Raw genomic sequence first — 13,653 nt, 5'->3', positions numbered from 1 at the left:
GTTTACATTTTGTTTTCATTGTCACAGTCAAATAAATGAAACCTCTATGAATGGCAGTGGTGTGCACTAATGGACAAAGTGCCACAAAGAGTCACAAGTTTCCCTCTAGAGTAGTATTCATGTGTGAGCTCTGAATATACAAACTTAAATTTACAAAAAAAATGTTACTAAAGGAACTCAAAGATCCGGGTTTGCAACCTGGTCAGAACAAGGGCCTTTCTGCATGAAGTTTGCATGTTCTCCCCGTGTGTGCGTGGGTCTTCTCCGGGTTCCTTCCACGGTACAAAGACATGCAGATTTGGGGTTTAGGTAAATTGTACACTCTAAATTGACCATAGGTGTGAGTGTGAGAGTGAATGGTTGTTTGTCTATGTGGCCCTGTGATGGACTGGCAACTTGTCCAGGGTGTACCCCGCGTATCGCACTATGTCAGCTGAGAATGGCACAGCAGCCCCTGCGACCCTCATCTGGAGGATAATGCGGACGGATTTTTACATGCAGTTCTTTGCAGATTTAGCTTATGGTTCTGGGATTGGCACCAGCAGCCCTGTGACCCTCATGTTGATGATAAAACAGTAGCTGGATGATCAGATAGTAAACTCTGATGCATTTTCAAGGGATTACACTGTAGCCTCCTTAATCTCTAAACAGCAGTACCAGTTGCTGTTTGCACAGTTGTGATATATAATAAATATACATATATATTCTTCATGATAACTAGTATTAATGTCATGATTGAACAAAACCCAAAAGCAGACAAACACAGATAAATTATTTAAAATGTTCTGTTAGAGTGACCTCCTGAGTGAGTGACAGTGAATCCAAGAAGCAGAGGGTCATTTTAGAGAGTACATTTCTGTTGATAAAACCCACTTTAAGTTACTGGCAAACTGGTTAACATGGGCTGAACCTGTAGTGTGCATGGTACAACGGTCTAGCAGGGACTGGCAGCAGGAGCAGGCTTTTTAAAGTGGGTTGATTGGGGCGATATGCAGGTGTTCTTGATTGCTGATGGTGAGCAGGTGTGAGGAGGACAAGGAGAAAGAAAGGGACACGCCCACTCATCCAAAAAAGGTAAAAATACTCACAGGTGTTTGGTTAAAATTATGAGCTGCTCTGATTAATGAGTATTCCTACATGGAATACTTACAGATACTCTATATTTTGATATTCAACACCATTGAATGTATGGGAGCAAGCCTGTTATTGTTTCGTCATGAAGTTCACCATTGAATTTGCATCATTCCTCATGCGAACAATAATAATAACCTCCAGTGTTAATTATGGTGTGTGTCTAAAGGTAAATGAGAAAAGGTCAGTATGACATGTTTTTTACGGCCAACAGTGGAAGTGACAGTAAGTTATTCTTTAATAAATGCACAATTATAAGCATGACAGTCCTGTTCATTTGACGCAGGACATTACAATATATACAAAATGGACATAGTCTTCCGGTTTCCATACATATATATATATATGTATATATGGTTGCTATTCAACATATATATTTATATATACACATATATACATATATACATATATATATACATATATACATATATACAAATATATATACGTATATATATATATATATATATATGTTGAATAGCAACCAAATTTGCTGGTTGCAAAAAAAGTCTACAGTAAATTAGATTCAAATTCTCACTTATTGCAGGTCTTATTCAATAGGACATGATGTCAATTTTGTATGTTACTTTTCCTGTTTAGAGAAAAATAAACACGGCACATATGTGTGGACAGAGTGATTGACACCTGGTGTCTCATTGCAGGTGATGCCTCTGGACTCACATTTGCAAAACCTCAACAAGGCGTCAGTCAAATCACCAGTCTTGAGGCTCCAAACTGGGAGTTATCGGTTCACAAAGTGAGCTTTAGCTTCGCCTACACACAAGACGAAGGAAACAGCGCTGTGGTTGACACTTCAAACTGTGGAAACACATTCTGTCTGGAATCAGAAAAAAGTGGCGGCCAGCACATGTTGGTTGCTCCCCAGCTGTTGCTTCCTGTTCATTTCTGCTGCATTTGGTTTTGTGGTTGCTTGTTTTGCAGTAAGTCGTGTTGTTTGTCAGGCTTTTTGACCTAAATGGATAACTGTCGGTCAGACATCAGGAGGGAATATTATTATGTTGAATTGATTTAAACAGAATTCACAAAAAAAACAGATCTATGTGACAAAAAAAGAGTTAGAATACATTATTATTTATATACACAAACACAAACACTGTTTTTAACAGTCCATTAAATGCAAGCATCCCTCTCTGTCTCACTACAACACACACACACACATACACACACAAGCACACAACATCCATATTCCTCTCTAGACACTGTCTGGCAGTATGGTTAGCTGGTTTTACCGGTCGGTCCTCTAAAACTGTACATGATAATCAAACAATCGAAAAAAACATGACGTTTCTTACACCACTGACTCATAAAACACATTTACAACACAAATTTAACATAAAGCATTTACACAATTCATGTACAAAGCAGGAAAGCGTCTGGGTTTTTTTCATTTGCAGAAATGTGGAAATATGATCAATCTATTGTTAAAAAAAGAAAAAAAGAAAACAAAAAGAATGAAATATTATGAGAATGCAAAATCCACTATACATGATATTTGATCATACTAATCTTGATATGATAGTGAGACAAAATCTATAAATATATGCTCTTTGCAGTCAACACACTGTATCTGATGATGGAAGTGCCTCATGGTGTGAAAGCCTTAAACCAGAGTTTCGTAATCCTGGTCCTGATGGATGACCCACTTTCCTGCATGTTTAGAGTTTTAGAGCTTCCTGATTTGAATCAGGTGTGTTGAAGCAGGGAAACATCTGAATCATGCAGGGCAGTGGTTCATCCCCAGGACCAGGATTGAGTAACCCTGCCTTAAACTAACATTAAGTCAGTCTAAATGACTAATAACAACATTAGCACAACACAGAGTTACTTTAACTAACTGTAATTTGTTTTTCATAACACTTATGAAAATTTTGTGTTACACTTTTAATCGTATTTGTTGAAATCGTAGGTTTAAAAGTAGGTTTCAGTTTCAGGATTTTCAAAATTTTAAAATGTGGTGTGAAATTCTGAAGTTCGAGAATCAACTGTTTCAAATAAAAGGGTAAAATAGGGCGACTGAACAGAATTTAATCAGTAATTACAAAGCTGTTCATGCAGCTCTCTCTCCTACACTTCAGACAGTGTGTGTTCTGTGTCTTTTGTGGGCGGAGCTTTGATGAGAGGACAGACGATTATATCAGTTACAGTTTAGCCTACCATTGCAACCTTTTCCAGACTCCTGCTACACAAGAGATGGATTTCAAGAAAATAACATTAAAAGTGTTTCAGACATGTGTTCTGGATTTAAGCTTCAATTTACAAGGAAAATAACTCCTTTTATTTCAATAGGGTTCTATGCACTTTGTGCTCGAACCCTAATAAAAATAAAATACAAATAAATAAGGCGCATCGAGGTTGAACTTTACAAAATAGTGTGTAAACATTTAGCGGACAACAACAGCAAAAACATTGTCTCATTTTGTCTTTGTAGAAAGACAAGTGGAGCTAACTGTTATTACTTAATCATGCTCTGAAACAAAGAGTTCAGAAATGTAAACTCATGTGCAGATAATGAAGGTGTGAATAAACAGAGGAGATAACCAGGTAAGGAAGGACTTGCTCCTACATCAAATGAAAATCTGTTAAATGAGAGCTGAACAACCTGAAACTGTGTCAGAGGGGAGAACGATCTGTTGTTCAACCTCAGAGGTTAAACAGGTTTTTTCCACCAGTTAGTCAGAACTGAAGAAGCCTCTTGGATGAAGGTGAAAGGTCTTCAACTTAACTCAAGCACATCCAGTTGCCTACAGCTAACCACAGAAGATAACGATGACCTGGATAATGACTGAGAACCTTACCAGACAATAAAGTGAGGGTTGAAGAAGTGCAAAAAAATAGGAGAAATAGATTGCGTTTTCCAGTGGTATAGTTTTATCACAAAAACCTAACAACTGCACTGCAAGCTCTTAATAGTGGATGACAATAGGAAAGTAGAGGTTTTGTTAATTCATTTTATATAATTAATTAACTTATATATATTTACATATACATATATATCTATATATAGAAATATATAGATATATATATATATATATATATATAAACACCCTTCACTCTTCTCATATTTGTTTTGCACCACCTTCTCACGTCTCTTTCCTTCCTTCCTGCCTAACTTCCCCATCACTTTTCCTCGAACCACTCTCGTTGCCTTTATCCTCCACAGCATCCTCTTCACCTTGGTCCTTTGTTTCGCCAGCGTCGCTGCAGCACCGAGATGCAGGCTCAAGCTCCGTGGAGCTGTTGCTATGGCAGCGGTTAAGTGTCATAGAACTGGCAAAGATGGGCGAGGGCGTGTCTCCATCTCTCTCGGGCCCAGAGCTGAAAGTGGGAGATGGAGGAGGCTGGGAAGATGAGACGGACAGCTGAAAGAAGAGAGGAATAGTTTGTGCACTGTGGTGAACTTTATCCTGATTTTTTAATGCACATGAGTTCTTCATGTTTTGAGTGTCTACCTGTGATGAGATAAAGGACTTGCTGGTCTTCCGTTTGACTTCAGCCAGAGCTCCTTTCAGTCCAGAGGTCCTCTGTTTCATCTCAAGAGCAGCTCTCAGCAGTTTGGGAGTCTCCTGCCTGCGGGGGCCGGTGGGGGCCGGTGGAGGATCCTTAGCCTCCTCTTTGGGCTCAGGTTTCTTTCCCTTGTTGAGCATCTTTCTGTTGTTGAGAGAGTGACTTTAGATATTGTGTGATTATCATACATAAGTAACAAACACACAGAAAAGAGCACAGAGAGTTTTGTGTGTAATATCAGTCATTGTCGACCTGGCCTTCTTGCGGAGCAGCTTCTTGGACTCAGGGTAGTGGACCAGGATTTCATTCAGGTCTTTCTTGTCCAGAATGAAGAGATTGGCAAAGCCATGAGCAATCACGTTAGCTGTGCGCCTGTTACCTCCACCTATAGCCAGCAGACTGCCAATCAGAAAGACAGAGGAGATCAATGCAATGTAAAGAATAATTCTATAACTGAGTGAACATATGCAATAAATGCATGTCATATTACACTATCTGATGCATATCACAGTCCTTTTCAAATGCTTTTTTTGTAAAAACAGTTTATACATCTGCAGGGGTTTGTGGTTCAAGAATTAAAAACCTACCTGATCTCTCCAAAGACAGATCCTGCTCTTAGAGTGACAAACACCGTCTTCCCATCAGGTCCTCCAACCACCTGCACTTCCCCTGCCTTTATGATATACATTTCCCGTCCCACTTCACCCTAAACAGCAAAAAGGGAGAGTACAGATAATGAGATATCTTCTACAAATGAAAAAAACAGGCATTTCTTTTTCATAGATAAAATATGTACCTTTTTGCAGACATAGTCCCCAGGGAGGTAGACAACAGAGCGCAGGCTTTTCAGCATATCAAAGATCATCTGTCTGTCACAACCCTGCCAATAAAAGAAAAAAGTCCTGTGAATAACATAATACCTAAGAAATAAGAATTGAATGAGCAGTTAAGCATGGATTGCACACACTTAAACTGCAATGCTCTGAATCTCCAGCCTCTCAGAATGTGATACTGTAATATGTAAGTATATCATATCGTATCATACCATATTGTACCGTATCATATATTGTATAGTAATGTATCGGGTCATATCATACCGTATTATATCGCATCATATTGTGTCGTGTAGTGTCGCGTCGCATCGTATTGTATCATATCTTATCATACCATATTGCATCGTATTGTATTGTATCGTAACATAGTGTTATACAACACTGGCTGCTCTTCATCTGAGAATCTGTGCAGGGGTGAAGCAGCGAGTCCCCGACAAGTGGTCTTGGAAGGTTGCTCGGGATGTTGTTGGTGGAAATCAGCAATAAGCTGGGGGGTCGAGGATGTGACGAGCAGGAACCCAGGATCTCTCTTCTGGACCATGACCCTCCCAGTCTACCAAATATTGGAGACCATGACTGTCTCCATCTCCTGGTTCATACACTCGGTCTGTCCATTGGACTGGGGATGAAACGCGGAGGACAGACTGACAGTGGCCCCAAGCAGAGCACAGAATTCCTTCCAAAAAACTGAAGTGAACTGCGGGCCCCAATCAGACACCACATCTACAGGGAGACCATGGATCCGGAAAACTTGGAGCAGGACCAGTTGGGCTGTCTCTTTGGCCGAGGGAAGCTTGGGTAAGGGCACAAAATGATCCAGTTTACTTAATTGGTGCACTACAGTCAGGATGGCTGTATTACCCTCGGAAGGAGGGAGGCCAGTGACAAAGTCCACGGAGATGTGAGACCAAGGACGATGAGGAACAGGGAAGGGCTGCAGGAAACCAGCAGGAGCCAGACGAGATGGCTTGTGTTGATTGCAGACCGGACAGGCATTGACGAACCCCCAGATGTCCTCGTCGAGAGTGGCCCACCAAAAAAGTTGCTGGACCACGTCTCTGGTTCTCTGGATTCCCTGATGACAAGAAATCTTGGAGGCATGAGCCCACTGAAGGATGTCGGATCACATAGCCGGAGGAACAAACAGGCGATCGGGGAGAATGTTGCTGAGACCAGGCTGATCCTCCATGGCGGACCTCACTCTCTCCTTGATCTCCCAGGTAAGGGTAGCGACCATTCAAGGGGCAGAAAGGATGGGAATGTGCCCTGGGGTTGCATCCTCCCTCTCCTGAAACTGGCGAGACAAGGCATCAGGTTTGATGTTGCGAGACCCTGGTCTGTAGGAGAGGGAGAAGTTGAAGTAGGTGAAAAAGAGTGACCACCGGGCTTGTCGGGAGTTGAGTCTCTTGGCTGTGCGCACATACTCCAGATTTCTGTGGTCAGTCCATACCAAGAAAGGAATCTTGGTGCCCTCCAGCCAGTGGCGCCACTCCTCCAGGGCTAATTTGACAGCAAGTAACTCTCTATTTCCAATGTTGTAGTTTTGTTCAGCAGCCGAGAGTCGACGTGAAAAGAAGGCACAGGGGTGAAGCTTCTGGTCAGAGGTCACCTGGAGGATGGGAGCTGATATGAACCGGGCCTTTAGGGTCTGGAAGGCCTTATCTGCAGCAGTGGTCCACCTGAAGGGCACCTTGGAAGATGTGAGACCCGTAAGAGGGGCTGCGATGGAGCTGTAGCTGTGGATGAACCGACGATAATAGTTGGCGAAGCCCAGGAACCTCTGTAGCTGCTTGCGGGTGTCAGGGATTGGCCAGGACAAGACTGCTGAAACCTTGGCTGGATCCATCTGGATACTGTCTTGCGCCAGGATGTACCCCAGCAAAGAGACCGAGGAGGCATGAAACTCGCACTTCTCTCCCTTGACGAAGAGAGAGTTCTCCAGAAGTTGCTGCAGGACGGACTGGTCGTGGTGAACGTGTTCTTCATGGGACTGGGAGAAGATAAGGATATCATCCAAGTAGACAAACACATAGCGGTTCAGCATGTCTCGAAGCACGTCATTCACCAAGGCCTGGAACACTGCCGGGGCATTGGTAAGTCCAAAGGGCATTACAAGGTATTCATAATGCCCATTGGGGGTGTTAAAGGCAGTCTTCCACTTATCACCCTCCCGGATCAGCACCAGGTGATAGGCATTGCGAAGGTCGAGCTTGGTGTAGATGGTGGCCCCCTGAAGAAGCTCAAAGGCAGAAGAGATGAGAGGAAGGGGGGTAGTGGTTCTTGATAGTGATATCATTTAAACCCCGGTAGTCTATACATGGCCTCAGAGTCTTGTCCTTCTTGGCAATGAAGAAGAACCCCGCCCCTGCAGGTGATGAAGAGGGGCGGATGATGCCAGGAGCAAATGAGTCATTGATGTAGGCCTCCATGGTCTCTCTTTCAGGGGCAGACAGGGAATGCAAGCGTGGCTTCTTCCGAGGAACACGTGTGGGGTTGCAGGGAAAACAAAATAGAACAGTTTGTCAGGAAGGGACTACAGTTTTCAGGGTTCCCAGCGTAGTTATGGAGGTCTACTTACATATATTAACTTGTTTTTTATGGTGAAAAACCTCCTAGTCGCTGCAAACGAGCCGATTGAAATCTCTCCTCACTGACGCTCTGGTCAGTTTCAGACCAAAATCACACCCCCAGAACGCAGACTGTGTTGTGATTGGCCAGCCAATGAGAGCTTTCCCACTGTCCTGTGATTGGCCAGGTACCTGGAATTGACGTAATTAGCACGTCAGCTCTCAGATATGCAGCTCCCCCTCGGGCACAGTGGATGCTCTGCATCTCAGCAGCTACAACAAGAGTAGTTCTTCTTCTTCTTCATTACATGTCATTTAGCAGACCCTTTTATCCAAAGCGACTTACAAGGGAATTGAGTATAACCTGCCAGGGGTGGAGTTGAACTTGCGACCATGATGTCTTATGCACACAGGGTACCAGTCTTAACCACTGAGCTACCCCACCCCTCTTCTGCGGTTGAATGTACGCAACCGGATGTGCCCGGACTAGTGCCCGCATCAGGAGGAGCTACGGTGGTTAGAGGAGTGGTGAGATTTACTGATGACATCATCAGCAAACGGAAGTGCATTTCCGCTTTACAGAGCCCAGGAAAACAATAAAACCCTATTTTCTCAGCAGTGGCTGAACTGTTTGTTCTGAAACTTTAGGGTTTCATAAACGAGGTAATGACACATATACACACACAAAAGCAGCGTTAATTGGAGCGTCCGTGCTATGTTGCCTTTAAAGCAACTGTTAGCTGCTGAACGTGCAGTTAACGCCTGCTCGTGGGCTGCTGCAGAAGTCACAGAAGTCATTAAAGCCTCATGCTACTGGAGGACGGCCTCAATTTTCTCAATGCGATTCTGTGGTGAGGTGACTACAGGATAGTTTGGTAATGAGTCTTTAATGTCTTCTTCAATAGTCTTTTCAGCAAACAGGTAATAATAAGTGCCGTTCAAAAACAGGCTTACATACAGAGTCTCTTAGGGCTGAGATATGTCCTACCGCTCATACAAGTCCAGCAAGTTGAGGAAATCTCACTATAAGCAGTGTAACAGCAGGATGCCACACCGGCAGGCGAACACCAGGAAGGGTTAAGACAGAGATCGTGGTCGGAGACAGAAAGCTGAAGAGTTTACTGGGAGAACGACAAAGCAGGTTAGTCTGAGGCAGGCAGGGTCGGCAATGGGAGATCAATCCAAGGGAGAATGCTGAGAGTCTTGCATTGAGGCTAAGAACAATCTGGCAGTGAGTGTGTGAACCAGAGAGGCTTAAATAGTGGCTTGATTACTGATGAGGAGCACCTTAGTGCACAGGTGAACAGAGTTGGCTGATGAGGTGGGAGTGGCCGGCAGAGAGAGTGGAGCAGAGGGGAGGAGAGTGGAAATTTACTGGCAGAGCAGCAGAGGAATGGATGTGACAATTGGTATTGTCATACCGTATCGTATCGTATTGTATCATATCATATTGTATGGTATGGTATGGTATCATACTGTATCATATCGTTTTGTATCATGTTGTATCATATAATATTGTATGGTATGGTATTGTATCATACCGTATTGTATAGTATCATATTGTATCATACCGTATCAAATTGTATCATATCATATTGTATTATACCGTATCCGTTTCGTATCATATTGTATGGTATGGTATCATATCGTATTGTATCATACCGCATTGTATTGTATCGTATCATATTGTATCATATCATATTATGCCGTATTGCATCACATCGCGTCATAGCGTAGCATACTATATCGTATCGTACCATATCGTATCATATCATATCATATCATATCATATCATATCATATCATATCATATCATATCATATCATATCATATCATATCATATGGTATGGTATCATGTATCAGTAGGTCTTTTTGAGTCTTGCAGAAAGTTATCTCACACACAAACATCTAATTTTTAGCACTGGAGGTTTTTGAATATCCTCTTCTAGCAGGAACACCCCACTATATGGCCTTCTTCTCATGATCGTTCCTTATCTTCTTATCTTAGTTCCTACCTGGAATAGAGGGACTTTGCTCACAATGGAGTAGTTGACATCTATGGCAATGTCCAGGCGCATTTTATCAGGCAACTGAGTCAGCAGCTCCTGCTCATCTGATCAGATAAAAGAGTTATAGGTGCAGTACGACTGAAAGCTGAGGTGAACGTGCAAACAGTTTTGCTCTCCTTACCAAGCATGCCTTGAGATTGCCAGGTGTAGTTGTACCAGGTTTTGACACGGTTCTGGACATCCTTGGGGATGCGATATGAGGACATGTACTTAATAGTGCTGTCCATACATGTGCGGTAGTAGGTCTGACCCGCTGTGGCTGCACCAACCACGTCACGCATCTGGCAAGCAAAGGAGCAAATTTTGCAAAAAATGAAGAGAAAAGGAGATTTTAAAATATTTGTGTCCTTTCAGAACATTACAATACTGCAGCTTCTCATATGTTCACATATCAACCTGTCCAATCATGATAGAGAAGGCAAAGACTCCCACAAAGTAGTTGATTAGCTGGAAGACAATCTCAAACAGGGTGGTGGGATCTGGTAATCCTCCGATGGTGATCAGGGACTTCACCGCAAAGTAGTAACAGCGAATGTAACTAAGGAGAGAAAAAGACAAACGAGGAAGAGCGAGATAAAATGGTTTTAAAAAAGCCAAAGCCTCGACGGTCCGGTATGTAAGAATTAGTGACAACTAGTGGTGAGTCTGCAGTGGTGCAGTGGTGAGTGCATGTCACAGAACTAAGGCAGCCTTCAACTATGCAACTCTGCTCTTTTCTAGTTCCACTTTCTCTGCTATTCTATTCTTATTATTTGTTAAATTAGATTAGATTAGATTAGATTAGATTAGATTAGATTAGATTAGACTTTATCAATCCCACATTGGGGAAATGCACATGTTCCCGTAGTTAAAGACATACAACACAATTGGATAGAAATAGAACAGAAAAAGAGAATAAATTAGAACATTGTATCAGGTTTACTGTATGTGTGCAGAGTGTAGTAAGGTTAATGTTAGTTCAGATTAAGGTTTGCTTTATTTTCAATTCTGTCTTATGTACAGGACATACAGAGGATTGAAACTGCGTTACACTCAGACCCTCAGTGCAACAGATAAATATTAAAAATTAAGAAAGAAACAAAGGGCATGTAAAAAATAAGCAAAGTCATATGCTTCTGAGTAATTACACACTTATTCAAAAATACGTATGGCTAGTGTATTCATTTTTGCCAATAACGCTGCTAAATGTTGTAGACTGGAGCTTTAAACCAGCATGCTTAATTTTCAAAGCCAAAAAAGTGTGTTGTGCTTGTGTGTCTGAGTGTGTGTTTGTCCCACAAACCTGTTGCCCTCGCCGTTGTACACCCACTTGGTGGATCCCAGTCCCGTGAAGGCAGAGCCCCAGTAGTACAGACAGGCATTACAGTGGAGACAATACAGGAGATAGGTGGTGGTCCGGATTACTCTGACAAAAGGTTAGAGGATTATATTATTTCACTGTGGTTGTTGACATTATTTTACCAGCATGTAATGTCAAAGAAGAACAGGACCGGATAGAAGCCACTGCATTAAGAGTAAAGCTGCAGCTGACCTGTAGATGAAGGCTTTGGTCAAGATGGCCTCGAGACGCTCATTGAATTCGAAGAAGGAGTTGATCTGGGGAGAGAAATCGGTGATTCTGATTCAGCTTAAAGCTGAAGCCATAAAAGTTTTTCTTGCAATAACTGAAAACTGATATTACAAACTGGATTCACTTTATAAATCCTTGGAATTTAACAATGAATTTGAATCAGTGCTTTGATAAATGCTAGTTCCCCAACACACTTGGACAAGGGAAGGGTGAATGCTCCGTTGTTTTGACTCTGCAGTGTCACCATTCAATATCACTAATTCTTACATACGACACCGCTAATAGAACAGCCAAAAAGAACACTCCTTCCTCTGTAATCTAAATGAAAGGAATGTCTAGTTTGCTTTTAGATCACTTCAAATGAAATCTTATTGATCAATAACAGGAAATACATGCTGCTTACTCCAGCTTTAACGTGTCAGTTGCAAGAATGTTGATTCCATAACACATTTTGATTGAAAGGCTCACTTCTACAGCTTTACCTTCAGCAGCCGAGGTAAGCGCAGCAGAGGGTTGATGCCGGTTTTAAAGTAGAAAAGCTCCAGAGGGACAAGACTGGCGACATCGAACTGAAAAACAGGAAGATTCTGTGTGTCACACTCATCAAACTAAAGTGATATATGAAGCAAAAATATTCCAACACTTACTTTGAAGCGTCTCGTTTTCATGTAATTCTTCCTCATGTCTTTTTTGTCACACTAAATAAAACCCAAACATGATTACAGATCATTGAACCCAAGTACAAATAATAATCTTCACTTCATTTGCTCAAACTGTCCACTGGTGGGACACAGCACTCACCACGATGTCCCCTCCACGGACAAACTGAAGACGTGGCTGGAAGACGGTGATGTCCAGGATGTAAATGAGGTCGCACAGATAGTCGGTCAGAAGCCAGTAGTAGATATTATCTGGCGTGTGATAGGGAAAGGCCCAGCGCACCGGGATGAACCACAGACTCCAATTCCACGCGAGACACACCAAGAACATCCACAGCACATACATCAGGTCTGCACAGTGAGAGACGGCCGTTAGATGACGGGAATCATCAGAAGCGATGGTCACTGCACAAGCAGCCACTACTGCTATACACTCTGAAGACTAGAGTTTCAGCAGGAGCTAATCTGTATGATTAAGCAAATTCCGTTTTCTAAATGTATAGAAAAGAATAGCAACAGCAGGAAATGGACAAAGTGATGAAGTCCACATGAGTGTGAAAGAAGGAGAAGAAAAAGGGTGAATGGTTAGAGAGGTGTTTGTGTTTAACAGTGATACAGAAGATCCATCTTTACCCAAACCAAGCACAAAAGTGAGTGAATTCTCCTCACACAGAATAACAATAAGTCAAGTTTTCAAAGGTTTCTCAGGTCAAAATTTAGTGTGCTTGGATGATGATTTGAGAGCAGCAATTTATGATTCTGGATGTTTTGGGTAAAGCCAACTCTTCTGCACTTCTGTTTGATGTCGAGGAGGTGGCAGGAGGCGGAGAATTCAGCTGGGTTCTCACTGGTAAAGGGGTCGATGCTGGCAGGGAAACGGTAGCGTATACAGGCTCGCATCCACCGTGGAGCTTTCACCTTACAGCAGCTGCTAGCCTGCTCCATCTCTGCCTCACTCTTCACTTCTCCTTCTTCTTCACCTCCTGATGGACCTGCTTGATCCTCCTTATCTCCCTCATCCTGTGGCTTCGCTCCAGGAGCAGGCTGAGGAGGAGCTGAAAGTCCAGATCAGATTAACTATTACCGTTTTAGATTGCAACACGTGTGGACAATTACAGTAGGATGAAACGAAACAGCTTTTCTCTGACTGAATCATTACTCCAAATATGAAGGACACAAAGATCTAAAAACCTGGCCTCTTGTCTTCCAACTGAAGAATATTATTTGCAGATACGATTTAAAGAAATGTCTTCTTAAGCTAATTCTTACAACTTGGCTTTACAGAAACGGCCCAATCATAGAA

At 42.4% G+C, this 13,653-nt stretch overlaps 1 protein-coding gene across 1 annotated transcript in view; it reads right to left on the bottom strand.

Annotated features, from left to right (window-relative positions):
* Positions 1-1,681: 1,681 nt before the first annotated feature.
* Positions 1,682-13,653, bottom strand: part of LOC131470021 (cyclic nucleotide-gated cation channel beta-1-like) — a 29,568-nt gene continuing 17,596 nt past the window's right edge. The window contains 14 exon segments of the mRNA XM_058645510.1: positions 1,682-4,508; positions 4,599-4,797; positions 4,906-5,052; positions 5,241-5,359; positions 5,450-5,533; positions 10,068-10,165; positions 10,243-10,402; positions 10,518-10,659; positions 11,404-11,526; positions 11,653-11,717; positions 12,174-12,260; positions 12,339-12,389; positions 12,493-12,701; positions 13,199-13,405. Coding sequence (XP_058501493.1) covers positions 4,230-4,508; positions 4,599-4,797; positions 4,906-5,052; positions 5,241-5,359; positions 5,450-5,533; positions 10,068-10,165; positions 10,243-10,402; positions 10,518-10,659; positions 11,404-11,526; positions 11,653-11,717; positions 12,174-12,260; positions 12,339-12,389; positions 12,493-12,701; positions 13,199-13,405 — 1,970 coding nt within the window. The 3' untranslated portion in view covers positions 1,682-4,229.

The sequence above is a fragment of the Solea solea genome, chromosome 12 (assembly GCF_958295425.1).
Source record: "Solea solea chromosome 12, fSolSol10.1, whole genome shotgun sequence".
Classification (NCBI taxonomy): Eukaryota; Metazoa; Chordata; class Actinopteri; order Pleuronectiformes; family Soleidae; genus Solea; species Solea solea.
Note: the sequence above shows the minus strand (reverse complement) of the source record. Positions and strands in the feature narration are given on the sequence as shown.